General features: G+C 34.9%; 1 protein-coding gene across 2 annotated transcripts in view; it reads right to left on the reverse strand.

Annotated features, from left to right (window-relative positions):
- Positions 1-17,558, reverse strand: part of EPRS1 (glutamyl-prolyl-tRNA synthetase 1) — a 53,187-nt gene that overhangs the window by 12,360 nt on the left and 23,269 nt on the right. For both annotated transcript variants that reach the window (XM_039341620.1, XM_039341619.1), the window contains 13 exons: positions 16,133-16,243; positions 15,041-15,177; positions 14,326-14,533; positions 13,715-13,827; positions 12,849-12,966; positions 11,307-11,690; positions 9,536-9,793; positions 7,169-7,402; positions 4,463-4,731; positions 3,560-3,611; positions 2,468-2,677; positions 2,079-2,151; positions 1,426-1,505 (listed from right to left, as the gene is read on the reverse strand). In XM_039341620.1, the coding sequence (XP_039197554.1) occupies positions 1,426-1,505; positions 2,079-2,151; positions 2,468-2,677; positions 3,560-3,611; positions 4,463-4,731; positions 7,169-7,402; positions 9,536-9,793; positions 11,307-11,690; positions 12,849-12,966; positions 13,715-13,827; positions 14,326-14,533; positions 15,041-15,177; positions 16,133-16,243 (2,247 nt within the window). The remainder of the gene's footprint in view (positions 1-1,425; positions 1,506-2,078; positions 2,152-2,467; positions 2,678-3,559; positions 3,612-4,462; positions 4,732-7,168; positions 7,403-9,535; positions 9,794-11,306; positions 11,691-12,848; positions 12,967-13,714; positions 13,828-14,325; positions 14,534-15,040; positions 15,178-16,132; positions 16,244-17,558) is intronic.

Below are 17,558 nucleotides of genomic sequence, written 5' to 3' on the forward strand. Positions count from 1 at the left end.
GGATGGAAACTAATCAAAGAGAGAAGCAACTTGGAATTAAGGAGAAACTTCCTAACAGTGAGGACAATTAACCAGTGGAACAGTTTGCCTTCAGAAGTTGTAGGTGCTTCATCACTGGAGGTTTTTAAGGAAAGACTGAACAATCACCTATCTAAATTGGTATAGGGTCTCCTGCTTGAGCAGGGGTTGGACTAGAAGTCCTCCAAGGCCCCTTTCAGCTGTATTCAGATTGATTGATTGATTTGCTTAACAGCTGTGGCAAAAAAGACGCAAAATGGGGCAAAAGTCACTTAACAACTGCATTGCTTAGCAACAGAAATTTGGGGCTCAACTGTGATCAACTGTAAAGGGATGTCTCTCAAGAAAATTTCAAAACTATAGTGGATCAGAATGGAACAGCCAGTTTCCATTTGGGGATTCCCACCCGGAATACAATATATGAAACCTTCTGTGAGTTTCTGTAGATATTTGAGTTAAATCCAAACTGATCAAACTGATAGGTAAAATTCCTACACTGTTGTTGCCCATGGAGGAACAGCTCCTGCCCTCTGTTGCGAGCCAAAAGCTTTGAATGCCCTTTAAGGATTTAATGTTGGTACCATCATGGAGGGATGCCTGTTTGGAAATGAAACTCTTTTATTCAAGATGTTTCCTCTATGGCTGGTTTTAAGACCTTAAACACTGACTTCTATAGTTTTTCTTCATTAAAATTACATTACCACTGATGCTCAGATAGTTAATGAGAGAAGTTACAATTTTTTGTGGCTTACGCACTGTATATCTGCTGTTCACAAATAATATAATGCATTATATTATTAAAACATTATTTTCCCTGCAATAATCTTTTCCCTTTCTGTTCTCCTGTTTACCTGCAACTTTCCCCCAGGTAACCCTTCCTAAGGGCTTGGGGAACAAGTTGGTCAACTTGGCTGACTATAAAGAGAAAATGCCCAGTTAGGTCCAAATGAGCTATCTATAGATGTTGTGTCCCTTAAGTCAAAAGGGTGTGACCAAACAGGCCAGCTTTGGACATATGTGCCATATATATAGCCCAACATTGGCATATATGCAAATAAAATGGGGCTGGATCAGTTAGGCCAGTTTTATGCGGAATTGTTCAGGTCATCTATGTCTACCAGCCCAGGTCCAGCAAGGCTAGACTGGCTGGGTTCCAACAAAGCTCTGGGAGGACTCATTCAGGCTTTATGGGCTAGGGGTAGATGAACTGGTAATGGCAGCAAGTGCATGTCTTGGCAAGGCTGGGCTATCCGGTTTCTTGGAAGAAGTCAAGCTAGATAGTTTGACTGCACTGCTCCAGTGCACTTGGAGAAGCAGATTATTACCATACAGTAATGAGAGGCAAGAGCAACAATTACTGGTTAATTAGCAAATAATAAAATGCACTCTGTAAAAACCTGTACTTACTACAATATTGCACCACTGATTGAGCTTGATGGGAAGATCTCTGTGGGACTGAATCCATTTTGCATATGCAGGATACATAACTACAAATCAAAAACATGGAAGATATTATTTTCTGAAAGAGTTTGCTGCATTTGCCATGTGTCATTCCAAAAGAAGACCTTGCTAATACAACTCCCCAGTTGCAGAATTTCTTCCCTATTTAAATACAGTTGGTGTTAAGCCTTGTAAGTTTAGGGATTAGTTTAACGCATCTCTATATACTCAGGTTAAATTGATGTTGCTGTGCTCGTGATCTGGTTTAATATTTATGGTTTTTACACCTTATTTGTATATTGTCACCCACTTTGTAGAATATTTAAAAGTAGGAAAATGGGCAATATAATGTTATAATCCAAAGATAAATATTATATTTAATAGATGTATTGATTTGGATTTAGTTTCAAATACATCTCGTTAAAAACCAATCCATATTTCCCATCTCCTTTTTCCTTGAAATAGTATGCTTCTGAGCAACATTCTAATGCTAGCTCTTGGTCTGACTCAAAGACAATTCCATTCTTGTTTCAAAAGCCACTGTCATTAGCTTGCAGTAACACCACATTAAGGGAAGATTTAGTGTTTTTTCTACTGCATTTTACACCATTCATTGTTACCTGTTTCACTAGTTGGACGTACAGCAATTGGTTCTGCCAGCTCTGTTTTGCCAGACTTTGTAACCCAGGCAACCTAAAAACCACAGAATGTTTTGTTTTTTTACAAACATTTTGTTTATATACAGCAATATATACACACAAAGTCTTGTTAACAATATGGGAAGTACAATTTAATTCATATTGCTATAAAAAGATCTATCTTCCTATACTATTATTTTTATACTGATAACTGAGAACCTAGATATAAAAGCATTCAAAGACACACAATTCAATGCCCAGTCCAAGAATCAGCTACGTTTTTGCTGGTCACCAAGTTTTATTTGGGGCTAGTCTTTTGAAATCTTTGCAGCATATTCAGAAGGTGAAATTAATATAATATTTAAATTTACCTCTGGGGCAAAATCAGCAATATGTGTCTTCTCTTTTTCCAATGCAGCTTGAGATACAAACATGGGAAAGTAGCAGTTTTCCACTCCAAGTTTCTTTATTTCACTATCAAAAAAGTCCTTGATAGCTTCCCATACTGAAAAAGCCCATGGACGGAGAATGTAGCAGCCACTCACGTCATAGTATTCAATCATCTCTGATTTTGTAATAACCTTTATTTTAAAAAAAATGCTTTGGTCATGGATAATGTTGCCGAATACGCAAAAGAATAAATATTCAAAAAATAGTGCAATGAAATAAGTAAGAAATATTAAAGTGAAAAAAGACAGACAGAAGTACCCACAGATAGAGGGGTAAAACAATTTTAATACAGACTGCAGATGTTTTCTGTAAAATGCCAAGTCACATGGAATTGTAGTGGAGTATAAATAATATACAGGTAATACATACATTTATTTAGGTTATGAATACAACTGAATCAATATTAGAATTAAATACTGTATAGCCTACTGATTTCAAGGAAATTGTGTGTTAGGTTGAAATTACTTTTATCAGACATAGACTAGCCAAAATTCCCTATAAAAACTAATTGTATTTAAAAAAAAATCCCTATCCCTGGTAGCATCAGCTCATCCAATTAGGTGTGGCAGATATGTTGTAAGTACCAGCTAGAGACCTTCATTCAATGGGTCATAAGAGACATGCCTTCTCTGCTGTGGAGTCTGCCACCCCCTTAAGGAAAATTCTTCTTCCCCCAAATTAGAATAGCTCCATCCCTTTTAATATTTCAGAAGTCCTTCAAGACCTGATTATGTAATCAGGCCTACAACTCCCAGGGAACTAGAGATATGTTCAGATGGCTCCACTGCTCATTCTTATCCCCCTTTGCCTAGGGTTGGTATATTTGTTTTTATACTTTCCATTTTTAATAGGGATTTTATATTTTTATATTGCCTCTTTTTATATTTATTATTCAATTGTTGTATGCCACCCAGGGTTGTGTTTTATGAAATGGGTTATACCAATTACTAAGTTGTTATAAGCAAACCATTTTGGGGAATATATATATATATATCCATTTGAGGTATACTTGCCTGAGAATACCATTCAGCTAAATTTTCTTCCTTCTTAGCTTCTAGACCCAATCTGCAGCAAAGGGAAAGTAAATTAATACATTTTGGTCAATAATTGTTGAATTAATAAAGCAACAGTTTACTTGTTTTAATCTTTTACCTCAAAAAATTAAATTGATATGCAGTACATAATCTGGAAACAGAAAATAAAATGTTAATGTTTACTTTTTATTACATCCATATTAAAAAAGAAAACGCCTCATTTCTGTTACAAAAATTTCTTTGCCAGCTTTCCTCTTTCAATTGTGAAATTTGTTCATGAAGCATTATAACTTCAAGCATCATAATTATGTCTTTATTACTTTCCCTTCTTTCATCTTTGTTATCAAAGTTGATATTATATCACATTTTACACAGGACCAAGCAAATAGCTGGTACTGAATAAATTTTAAACAGAGAAAACAGTTAGAATTGCTCAATTACAATTGAAGGACAGAAAAAAATCTTTGCTATAGTATGTTATTTGTGAAAAGCACTACCGCATACATATCATCTCTGTATGCATGGTAAAATCTTGATTTTTATAGGCTAACAAAGCTGTTGGTACTAAATTGTATCAAATTTTGTAAGCAACATATAATTATGCAAATGATATAAATGGCCTGGACAGCTTTAGAAGCAACACATTAGGCTTTATTATTATTTGTTGTTGTTATTTATTGGTAAAGCCTGAATTAAAATTGTGTCATTTATATCCAAAGTTTGCTGAATCAAAAAAAAATCAATTCAATCCAAAAGTTTAAAATTGAAGTCCACACAGATTAAAACTACAAAACAGCTGTAAAATCAAGCTAGTCCGTTACTTATTTGAAAATTAGCTTTTCTGTTTAACACAACGTTCATATTATATCTTAACACTTTTACCTTGTTTGTTTCTTAGGTCCCTGACCATCTCCTGGTCCATCAGAAGACAGATTGTAATTACTTCCTTGGTCTTTCTGCATTCCTTTCTTCTGTCCCTCATTCTGTTTTTGTTGCTTATTTTGCTTTTCAGATTTGTTCTCCTTCTCTTTCTTCTTCTTGTCTTTATCTTCTGCACCAGTTGTAAAAATTGGCTTGTAGTCTACTCCTGTTAACAACTTGTACTGAGCTTTTAACTGAAGTAGTTTTTGTATTGCAGTATCAACTTTATCCTTTGGGAAGGGAACATTCCCATAGAATTACAGGCAATAAAAGAGAAACCAAGAAGACAATTAGTTGCATCAAATACGTAATATATTATTATAATTGATAAAGTATAGAACAAAAATGTGAATAAAGGAGATGCAGTGAACTTAGAGACACAGATTTTTCTGGATTCTTAGAAAAGTATCATTATTATTTCATTTTAACTACAGAAGGTTGAATCACTGAGTGAACAGAAGGCATGAAAATCTTTGCCCATTCTTAAATTCCTATCCCAAACAAAAATATAAAAGATCCTTATTAAAAAATCTTTTTTGCTGACAGAGTTGCAAATAAAATTTTGGTACTCTGTAGGTAGACAGTAAGCATTATTCATTGTTCGAACTTGCACCCAAGCAACTATGGGGTAAGATGGATGCAGCCCTCTTGTTAGATGTGTTTTTTGTGAATATCGGTTGTTATTCAAAGAGTCTCTGATTGCTTTATTTTGTATTTTATGCATTTCATGCATTTTATATGTTTCTATTTCTGTTTAAATTTTGTGACCATCTCTTGCCGGTGACATCCATCCGACCCAGTAGAGCGGGGAGGCAAGGAAAATGTTGATCACCTGACCCCAGGACAGTGCAACTATCATACTATAAATGCATGCCAAGCATTTGAATTTTGATCACATGACCATGCAACGGTCTTGAGAAAAATGGTCATGTCACTTTTTCAGTGCCATTGTAACTTCTCCTAAGGAGGTACATCTAACCCAAAAGAAGGATCCTTCTGGAACATTATCCCTCCAGAAATTAGACTGCCCCACCGACACTCTTTAGTAAGGCCCTAAAGACGTGGTTTTGCCAGCGGGCCTGGGGAACCCAGAGTGGGATGTAGTTCATTAAATGGTTGATTTGAGTGTGTGTTGGCGCCAAGGGGGGTGAATGGGTTATTTTTTATTATTATTTACTTGTTATTATTTTTATTTTTTCTACATTATTTTTATTATATGTAAGCTGTCTAGAGTTGCTATGAGTGAATAGGTAACTATATACATTATTTATTTAATAAATGAAAAAATAATAAAAAGGTTTCCAGGCTTAAATGAAAGATAAAAGAATCTACTGTAGGAGATTGGAAGAAATATTTTTTTTTCTTGACATTTTAAACAGCTGCTGCCAATCAGTGACTATGCAGGTAGTCCTTGACTTATGACTACAATTGAGCCTAAAAGTTATGTTGATAAGCAAGCCTTCCAACTTTACTACTATTACTATTACTATTTGGTCATTAACAAATATGGCTTTTCCCATTGACTTTACTGGTCGGAAGCTGGCTGGGAAGATTACAAATGGGGATCACAGGACAGTGCAACTGTCATGCTATAAATGCATGCCAAGCATTTGAATTTTGATCATGTGATCATGCAACGGTCTTTGAGAAAAATGGTCATGTCATTTTTTCGGTGCCATTGCAACTTCAAATGGTCACTAAAAGGAATGGTACCTGTATCAATCTAGATTAATATATCTCAACCTTGGCAACTTTTAGCTGTATGGGCTTCAATTTTAAACTTTTGAATTGCATTGAAGCCCACACAGCTTAAAGTTGCCAAGACTGAGAAACCCTTGTCTAGATGGAGCAATTATATTTCAATTTAAGTATACCTAAAACTATTTTTATAAGCTTGGCATTTGAAAATTGATGACATGTAGCTGTCCTGCTTGTGGCCACTAGTGTATTTGCTGTCAATGTAGATTATTAATATGCTTTAATATATTAAACTATAGCTTCATATTTTATGTTTTGTATGCAGTGTATTCAAATAGCTTATACAGCATGGAAATACACAGAAATGTCTTAAAAAATAAATATTTTGTTAAAAAATAGGAGACATTTTTCCATTCTTCCTATACTGCCTGACACAGTAAAAATGATACTGTAAATTCCTTGGAAAAATAATGTAGATTTTTCTCTATATTATATTTGATGGCAAAAAATATATGTACATTTGCTGAACAACGAAATCCTGATGAAATACATTGGACAAGATCTAAATTTATCCTGAAAAAAGATTAAAATTCTTTAAAAATATGTGGCATGTTTCTGAGTGATACAACTAATTTACCACACAGTAAAAATAAACTGGTAAAAGAGTGGAACAATTATTTTTGTTTTGTTCTGTATATAAGGACAAGTTGTTTTGCTGACAAGGGATGGGTCCCAGATGAATCTTCAGAGAAAATTGGAAGATTTTTTTTTCAGAAGTTACCAAAATTACTGATTTCACTAAAGCTATTTGCAAATATTGAAGTAATTTCAAAATAGTTAGAATATGCAACACTTAATGAGAAATCAACTTATTTTCAAAGACTAGGATGGCAGTAAAGAATAAAAATGAGTGCAATACGTATTCCAGGCTCACTTCAAGTATATGAAACTGTTAATTAATATAATTACCTTTTCTGCCTTCTCCAATTTTAATTTTCGAACCTCTTCTCCTTGGAGAGCAACCTGGTTAAAAAGAACTTGTGCTTCTGGAGAGCCAGGACTACTGGTTTCTGTGCTTTTGGGGTGGTTTAAGTCAGATGTCTGAGATGAAGGTGGCTGTCCTGGTTTATAGTCCTGGCCAGCCTTTTCTTTATATTCTGCCTTTAAGGAAAGGAGGAGTTTGACAGCTTCATCCACTTTATCCTATGGGAGTATTGTCAAGAAAGAGCAAATAAATACAACCATCTCAAAAACTAGCTGCATACTTTTTCTTTTCTTTACTTTTCCGTTCTTTATTATCAAATAAACAATATGTTCTTGGGCATCTTAGTAACATACTGTACTATTTTATGCAAAAGATTTGTTGCATGGAAATGAAATGTATTTGATGAAATACATTTGCTTTATGCAAATCAGTAAACTATAAAGAAATAAAACCAGGACCCAAAAGACAGACGGAGCAGGGATGAGGTCTTCTTACCCTATCAACCATCTTTGTAATGAGCACCCCTTCAGGGCCCCAAGCCAATACTTGGCGAAACCAAGTATGACACCCTTCTGGAAGGTCAAAAGGGTAGGAACAGTTCTCAGCTGTGGTGGTGGAATATTCCACAGGGTCGAGGCCACAGCAGAAATGACTCTTCTCCTTGATCCCGCCCCCCCCCCGCCCAAATTCCTTAGCAGACAGGATCTGTAGCAGGCCTCTTCCGGTGGCATGAGTGGAGTGGGCTAGTTCCATTGAGGTGAGACAGCTCCTCAGATACCCTGGACCTATGCCATATAAGGCTTTAAAGGTAATAACCAATACCTTGAATTGGACCAAAGCAAAATGGTAACCAATGCAGCTCAAGAACAATTGTGTTATGTGCCATATGTGCCATCTCAGAACTAGGCGTGTCACATCATTCTGCACCACACATAGCTTCTTAATACTCTTCAAGGGTAGCCTCATATAGAGTGCATTGCAGTAATCCAATCAAGAGATGACATGGGCATGAATAACTACGCAGGACCTCATGATCCAGATAAGGGCACAAATGACACACAACATGAAATTGCATTAGGCCCTTTAACTACGACTGACACCTGCTCTTTGAGCACGAGTTGTGAGTTGAGAATCCCCAGATTGTGTCTGGGTTAGTGCGACCCACCCATTTTTTTTTAATTGTTCTTGTTATTATCAGTTTCTGCATATCACTTTTCAAAACACAGAATTTTTTCTCATGGAACTCTAATGTACACAAATTGGTGTCCATATATAAGAAAAAAAACAGAAATTACTGGCTCTCAGATTCATTTAAATATCTAATACAAAGGTAAATCAGAAAGCTAATGCTTTAGGATTAATGCCTACAATAAGTTCTTAAAGTGGAAGAGGTAAAGAAAATAGCTTTGCCCTCTCACAATGACTTTGAAAGAATAATTTTTAAGCAAACAGTGTCAAACATATATAGGATTAGGTTAAACGCTTATGAAATATAATTTCATGCTTTCAAATATTTGGGGGAATGGGAGCTTGGGAAAATATTACTGATAAAAAATAGAATACTTGATGGAGGAAGGATTTAGAGCTATCCTTGAAAGGCAATAGGGTGGTGCATAGATCAAAGGGATAAGATGGTGGGCTTGTTCTCTGGAAAGGTGACAGCCCAGGTTCGAGACCCAAGTGTCGCATGACAGGTTGAGCGCCCATTTTCACCTCACTCCTGCCCATCTATCGGTTCAAAAGCATGCAAATGCAAGTAGATAAATACTCTTTGGTGGGGAGGAAACAGCACTCTGCAACATCATGCTAGCCATATGACTGTGAAAATGTCTTTGGACAGAGCTGGCTCACGGCCTTGAATCAGAGATGAGCATCACCCACTATAGTCGGCAACGATTAACAGTAGAATCCATAGGGATTCCTTTCTTTCCTTCCTTCCTTGCAAGGCAATACAGTATTCTCATAATACTGCATTGTATTGTTGCAGTTCTCTGATTCTGGTTTTGGGGTCGCAGATATTTCACAATAAAGTACAGTAATAAAGGGTAGAATAGTGTAAAGGAATGTAGACCTTAGGGAACATCTGAGCAAGCCGTTGTGGGAAGAAGGAAGGAAAACCATTTGTGGGACTTGCTAAGGAGATTACAGTCCTGATTTTATTATTATACCCTATACAATATAGAACATAATTTACATGAGGTCTGAAATGAGAGACAGAGGGAGGGAGGGAGGGAGGGAGGGAGGGAGGGAGGGAGGGAGGGAGGGACGGAGAGAGAGAGAGAGAGAGAGAGAGAGAGAGAAGGAGAGAGAGAGAAGGAGAGAGAGAGAATGAATATTTATCATTATTCTACCTTGGAAATCTTTTCTGCTTTGAGTCTCCGCACTACCTCTCCTTGTTCAGCTACTTTATTATACAGAGCTTTTTCATCTATTTGGCTAGAAGATGTCAAACCATTCATAGTTAAAGAAGTAGGATCAGAAGCATAAGACATGGAGGAAGGAGGAAGAGGAGCTGCAGGTGGATGTCCAGGCTTATAATCTTGACCTGTCTTTTGTTTATATTCTGCCTTTAGAGCAAGAAGCACTTTTACTGCAGCATCTATATGATCCTGAAGCAGGGAGAGAATATATCACATCAGTAAACGCAGAAATATTTTTAAAAGTTTTCTACAAACAGAGTAGAATAAAAATGACATTAAACTCATTCAAAAGAAATGCAAAATGTATTTGTTGTTATGAGGAGCAGTCTGAATAGGAGTCTTAGGCCATGAGGCTCTCTTTTCTCCACTCTTTTTAAACTGGAAACTGTAATTATATAAAAGAAAAAAACAGAAACTATCAATCATTCTTTGGCATAGGAGAATAGCACATGAATTTGTTTATCATGGAATGTTTAGTTTCCCTAAACTAGATAGGTAACAAATTTCCATGTGAATGCCAAATATTTTTATTTTATGAATTATGAAGGATATAAATGCTTCTTAAGTTAAAACTTTCTAAAACCAGTCTTTTTCTGCAGTTGGCAGAAAATATTCTATTTAAGCTTTAAATAGAAAAGCAATTAACAGCTTTTGTTCATATCCTTTCTCCAAGCCAAGTGATTTTTTTAGATTTCTTTTTAGAATGGAAGGCTGGCAGATTTGGATATAATTCAAAGAAGACCTTTTTTCTCTAAATAAGATTCAATAAACAGAATTGTTGCTATGCCGAGAAGGCAGCAGGACATATGTTTTTGATAAACTAAAATGAAGTAAATGACCTAAAGTGAAGTAAAGCATTTTTGTTCTCCCTTAAAGTTCAAACTATTCTGTATTTTCTCAATGTGAACAAAATAATCATCTGTTTTGTATGCAATAACATGCAACTACATAACACTGTAGTAAAAGAAGCTATACTAAAAGTAAAGTAAGGAATGCTTGCTATCTTTTAACAATTTATTTTTTCAAAGATCTAAAAACCATTTGCATTAGCCTATTTTACTTCCACCACTATTATACTTTTGTTCAAGTATCTCTATAAACCTCTTCATTTAGCTACTTTACAATTATGAGTTCTGCCACAAGTATCTACAAAGAGAGGAATTGAACTAGGAAAGTTCAATCTTTGGTGGATTGTTAGTTTTTACTCCTGGCTGGGTTTTTTTTTTTTTTTTCCTTTTTTCTCTTTTTTTGTTTTCAGAGCTGGGAACACTGTGAAAGAAGTATCTATGTGAACTTAAAACCAGAAATAAAAGAACAAGCTTAAAAGGGATTAAGACAGAAAAAGGGGGAATGGGATACTGATCTAAAGATACACATGGCCAAATTTGAAACAAACAATGCAACAAAAGTATTTAATTATTTTAAATTATTCACACAAACATAATGTTTAATAACAAAATATATGGCTGCCCTCTCACAATTAAGCAGCAAAAAAGTGATACACTTCCAAAACTAAGTTAAATATTTGCTCTTTTGTTAAAAGAAGATAACAGCTGGAACTTAGGAGAATCCAGAGAACATTTTCTCTCCAGAAAAGGTATGAAGAGATACGTATGAAGATTTCAAAGGTTATAGTGGAGCACTTGGGTTTAGACAGAATCACACAATAATTTAAGGCAGCCAAACTGATCTCTTTACTAACCTTGGCAGCTTTTTCTGCTTTAAGTTTTCGGACCACTTCTCCTTGCTCAGCTACATTATCATAAAGAATTTTGCTGTCTACATTGGTAATGGCGACCACCTCACATTTGGAAGATTGGATGGGATTTACTGCAATTGGAGGGTTTCCCGGCTTGTAGTCTTGACCAATCTTCTCCTTGTATTCTGCTTTCAGAGCCAAGAGTTGTTTCACAGCAGCATCAATGTCCTCCTTTGCTGCTTTCTTTTGTTTCAAATCGCGGACTACATCACCCTGAGCAGACACCCTCCTGTAAAGAGCTAAGTGATCCTGGGCTGAAGGGGAAACTGAAGTAGGAGAAGCATCAGCCCCAAGTGAAGCAGAATGACCTTTCATTGTAGTAGCAACCTTTGAAAAGAAAACCAAATTATGCATTTACGAAAATGAGGAAAATAGCTAACTACAATATGCGCCATTTGAGGGGGGGGAACAGTACTGCCTGTCATAAATATGAACAGAATGATGTGAAAAATGTTGCCTCTGTTCCTGATCCTAACAAGGCAACACTTCAAAGAGGGAGCAAAAATAAAAATAATTTCAGCAGCATCTATGAGTGGAAGAATGAGCAATTTTCTTGGAATAAATACTGTATACAGTCTTACACGACGAGCCAGACTGAAATAAAGAATAGAAGCAAGAAAATATTGATGATTTATCTGTTCATTCATTTAATCTATTTACAAGGCTGCCCATCTCACAAATACAATTAATAAAATAAAGATGGATATAAGCAGGAAGAAAAGTCAAAAACAAGCACAAGAATTATATTTTTACTGATTTAACAAACATTAAATTAAGTATTTGTCAGGCAAATGACATTGAGTATAATCCTATCCCAACGTAGTACAGTACCAAACTTCTCATTAATTTTAGGAAAATGAACTCAGTGTGTTATTTGATTTCTTATGGCCTTATACCAGCATGAAGAAAAAAAATACAAAATAATAAGTATCCACAATGCAGACAATACCAGCTGAAAATAAATTATTCAGCAATTTCAAAAGATACAGACAGTAAAAGAACTGAGAATATAACTATATTGTTGTAATCACTTTTTCATGATTAATAGATGTAATGGCTCCATTCCTGACTATTTTCATAAAAATTGCTGGAATTTGGTCGCACAATAAATACATAAAACATATTCAATAGAACAGTAATAATTAGAGAAGAAATGATAAAACAGAACAGCCTCAGCAGAGGTTTATAAAATATATGAATTTAAATAAAACCAAAATGTGGAGTAATTGTTTTTTAATTGTACCACCTTAATGACTCATGATCAATTTGTGACTGATTATAATCCTGAGATTTTTTTCAGTCGTTATATTCACAGATCATATACAGTATTCTGCTTCCTATACAGGTGCATTTGTTATTCCAACCCTGACAAATGCATCTGTCCTTGTTGAATATCAAATAGTTTATGATCACTTGTTATAAGCAACACTAATGCCCATCAATATTGTTTTTGATGAACAATATATATCAACTGGATCTGCTTACCTCTTTCTTTGCTGTTTCTGACTTGGTTTTCTCCTTTGAGCCAGATGTTGGCATTTCTTTTGTATGCCCATCAGGAATATAAATCAAAATGCATGGAGCTTCTTTACAGCTATATGGACTAGAAAAAAAAAATTTAATTATTTAATTAATAATAATAATTGAATAGACAAAGGAATCAATATGAAAAATTACCACTTAAACTTTAAAAGTTTATAGAAATAAAAGTATTTGTGAAATTATATTTGTAAGGAAGATACAGAACAAGAAAGGCAGCAGAAAATTGACATGTAGGGTTGTGTGGATCTTGAGTTAAGCTTCAGCAATGAATATCAAAATATTCTTATTATACCTCACCCATCTCCACAGCAGTAAATCCAGGAGAAAAATGTCTTTACTTGGTGAAAAACAGAGAGACAGACAGAAGTAGTAGAGGGAAGGCATTTTCTTACATTTCCATATAGTGTACTTCAAAATGATTTTTTGACAGCAATAACAAACCCACATTAAAGCCTCATGAACAGTCAATGTTGCAATTCAAAATAGTTTTTAAAGTAACAATCACTGCTTACTTACAAAGAAAAGTTTAAATTTGTAATTTGCATATTCCATAAGAGAGAAAAAAATCACTGAAAATAATATAGGTTGCTTGGCTTTCAAATGTTGCTGTTAAACTGTATTATCCCACTTTCCTTTGGGAATACATTGTAATGGTCTTCTATATAAGTAAATATAATGCAGAAATATACACTTTTTATGGAAAGCATAAACATTAACTCTACTTCAACAATTTAGCCCTGAAAAAAAATGGCCATTCCAAATTTCCAAATCTTATACAGTTAAAATCAAGCTGGTTTCTATGTACTCACCTAATAGGCTCATACGGTTGATCACAAATATAAAAGCCTCTTCTCTGAAGCTGTATGATGTCTCCTTTTTTCAAATCTTTTAGGCAAGGATCACCTAACATCAGTTCTTCTTGCTATAAAAAGATTAAAAATAAGTTGTATAACTTCCTAAAGAACAAAATTCTGTACATATGTGCCGAATTACTATAGTTAACATGAAAGTTAACTTTTCAGATGGATATTGAAAATCCTCAATTCCCCATGAAGCAACTCATGAAGATCCTAATGAAAGACTAAGAAAAAGCAATCATAGAATTACATACATAATTATGGCTAGCCTGATCTTTCCCAATATGTGACTCTTGCCAATAATTAGTGATGGTAGGAGCTATAATCCCAAGGCTTAGGAGACATCATTTTATGGAAGATGGGCTAGAATGCTGAATTTTAATCAGGAAAGTAAAGGATAAAATCTCAATTCAGCCATAGAGTTTATTGGGTTAATTTGAATTTAAGTCATGCCTAAGGATGAGTGAGATTTAGAGGGAGGAGGGCTCATGTATTCCACATGATTTCTTGAAACTATCATTTTGTGGCACAAATGCAACAGTTGATAATAATATGAAAGTTACTTTGCTATTTCTGTTAATGTACTGTTTGAAGTCTTCCTCCTTTCCTAAGACAGGCTTGGTAATCAAGTGTTCATAGTTCATACAGATGGTTGGAGTGAGAGAAGCAGAAGAGGCTTTTGCTAGCCAGGTGATTTTAGTAGTTTTTTTGTAATCCTTATTCTCCAAATTTAATTTAGCATCCATAGATGTGATTTTCCCAGTGAGGTTCCTACAAAGAAACAAAATATTTTGATTATCTGGTTGTTTTAAAACTAAATGATAAAACCTTGCCCAAGAAATCAATGGAAATTAACTTAAGTTTCCAAGAGTTAGTGAATCTTAAGAAATGGCAGTCAAATTTAATAACCCAAATCTATTATTTAAATTTAAGAGGATTCCTATATGAAGAGAAAGAGCTTGTGGTCACACAGGTCACTGCATCCCGTCATTTCAAGCCTCATCTCTCTCTCTCTCTCTCTCTCTCTCTCTCTCTCTCTCTCTCTCTCTCTCTCTCTCTCTCTCTCTCTCTCTCTCTCTCTCTCTCTCTCTCTCAATATAGTTTCCTGCTTCACCTACCACATGGTTTCCAAGAATTTCATATGCAGTGAAAAGGATAACAGGTTTAGAAGTGGATTACATACTGTAATAATTCTACCCACTACACATTTTAAATATTTAAGAAGAAGGAGAAATTCCCAATACGATATGGAAACATAAAATCCACTGTAAAACATACTTGTGTATTTTGGTGATGATTATGTTGCCCCAGTTAATGAATGTAACCGTTTCTCCTTCTGTCAAGGTCTCTGCATCTGCCCCATCAATCAGTACTTTGGGACTATACCAGATAGGCTTCAAGCCAACTTCAGCATTCTGTATATTAACAGAAAAGGATAAAGAACTGGTTTGTGTTAGAAAAATTACAATACAATAAACTATTCTGGAAGAAAAGGCAAAAGTTGTATGTTTGTCATTGTGGTAAATTGTTTTTCTTGAACCAAGAGGAAACAATTTTTGGATATTTAAATCTAGTCATTTTATGGTCCACAAGTCACATCTGGCCTACAGGTGGTCCATATACAACCTGTAGCATCAGTGGCATCAGGGAGCAGGGCGTTGGAAGCAGAGTGGCAGCACCAAAGGACAGGATGTTGGAAGACAAGGTGACAATGAATCAACATCAACATCGGGGGCAAGGTGGCAGTAGCAGGGGGTGAGGCAGCAGCTCTTCAAACAGTCCCAATTTCTCCTGTGGCCCTTTGATAATTGCCCACCCCTGATCTAAAATGTATTTTAAGGTACACTAGAGATACAGTATATAGCCCCCAAAGTAGGTGGAACTGGACAAAGATATGAATGGATTCAAAACTAAAACCATCATTATGTGTAGTTTATAGGGCTTTTCTTTTCTTTTCATGGACTTTTCTCCAGAACTGAAAACTCTATATCTCATACTTTCGTAGCACTGCTCAAATCTCAGAGCTAAACAAGGTTATGCCTGGTTAGTACTTAAATGGGAAGATATCCTGGAGATTCCAAGGCTATAGACTAGTTAAGAAGTTGAACAAGCAACCAGGAAAAAGGCAGTGGCCAACCATTTCTTTAAAAAAAACTGCTAAGAAAACTGCATGGATGCAGCAACCAGGATATGAACTCAGGTTGAAGATATTTACATTTTTTAATCTTTTTGTTAATCTATCTGCTGGCCTGCCAATTGCTCTTACAATATTCAAACTTGAGAATCTGATTTTCCTTTCTTTTCATTGGGTAGAAAGTCCTATTGGTTCCAATGTTTCAATATTTTTATTACTGCATTCTTTAAACAAACCTTTGGATGTTTAGCCACTTCTTTCATCTCTTCTTGAGCTTCAGGAATATTTATGGTGACTATTTTATCCTTTAGCAATGCAGTGAACCGAGGTGCCACTGGGTCTATGACCTATATCCCAAGGATAATAATTAAGAAATTATAATTATTCAAATATTCACGTATGTTTCAAGCACAAATCTTTAAAACAAAGAGTTATATGAATGAAAAAGTACACATATAATACACACAAACCATCTAGGAATATTAACTGGTATTCTTTATGTTACTGCACTGTTGACTGCAATTAAAGCTTCTTGAATTTAAGTTATAAAACAAAGGCAAAAACAAAATATGCTTATGTAATTTTCCTGTTCTTTGAGAAAAAAAATGTTTTAAAATCACTTTTGGGGAGAGAGTTTGTAAGCATATGCATTCCTAACTGAAAGAAACTATAATTAGGCTAAACATACGCAGAGGAACTGTAATTAGGCTAAACATGAGTGCTAACTGTAAACTTTTTCTATGGATCCGAGGCATTTTATCACTCATCAATTTTAAAAACAGGCTTATCTACATGTATGCATTACATTATCATTAATATATAACCTTTTCTGAGACTGAAAAATAGGCAGAATCAGACTATCTGTGGAATGCTCTTCAAACACGAAAAAAACTGTATTAAAATGCCAAACGGCACACTGCAATTTAAAATACTTTTATTTGATATTTTTTCTTTTATATACAAAATTCCACAATTTTCTCCTTACCAAATCTCTGGCTTTAAAGCCATATATTTTCTATAAATGTATTCCAAAAAGAGTGCATTCTAGCATGATTATTTAAATACAACAGCTTTAGAGCACTATAATAAGGCAACATTATGATAAAAACCCTTCGTTTAAAAATGGCCCCTATTTCTGCTTCACTTCTAACTTACTCAATACTCAAGGTAGAATCTTCCACCAACATTGTTTCTGTTGTTTACACACTTCCAAATCATTTATTTTAAGCATTATCACCTTTCTTCAATGACTTACTATTTTATACAACTGGAGGTTTTAAGGAAGCATAAGAAACCTTTGGTCCTCCAGTAGTTCTCAGGATGTCAATTGCAATCCCCAGAATTATAATAGTTTAAACAATTGTTAAAAACTGCTACTTATAAAGATATATGTTCTTTGAGGAGAAAATCCCTCCATATTTCATGCTTAAGCTTATATAAAACAAGAGCACTCATGACTAATAAAGTCTATATTCTACGTTCTTGGAAATACATTCTTAGAAATGTCTATGGAGATTATCAGTCATCCAGGTCATGGTTACCCCAAAGGTGCTTTTTTCAAGAGACAACTGGACTTTCTTGTTTTTCTTTAAAGATGTTTCGCTTCTCATCCAAGAAGCCTCTTCAGCTCTGACTGGATGGTGGGGAATGGTAGGATTTATA

The sequence above is a fragment of the Crotalus tigris genome, unplaced genomic scaffold, assembly GCF_016545835.1.
Source record: "Crotalus tigris isolate CLP2741 ecotype Arizona unplaced genomic scaffold, ASM1654583v1 scf7180000017771.5222438, whole genome shotgun sequence".
NCBI lineage: Eukaryota > Metazoa > Chordata > Lepidosauria > Squamata > Viperidae > Crotalus > Crotalus tigris.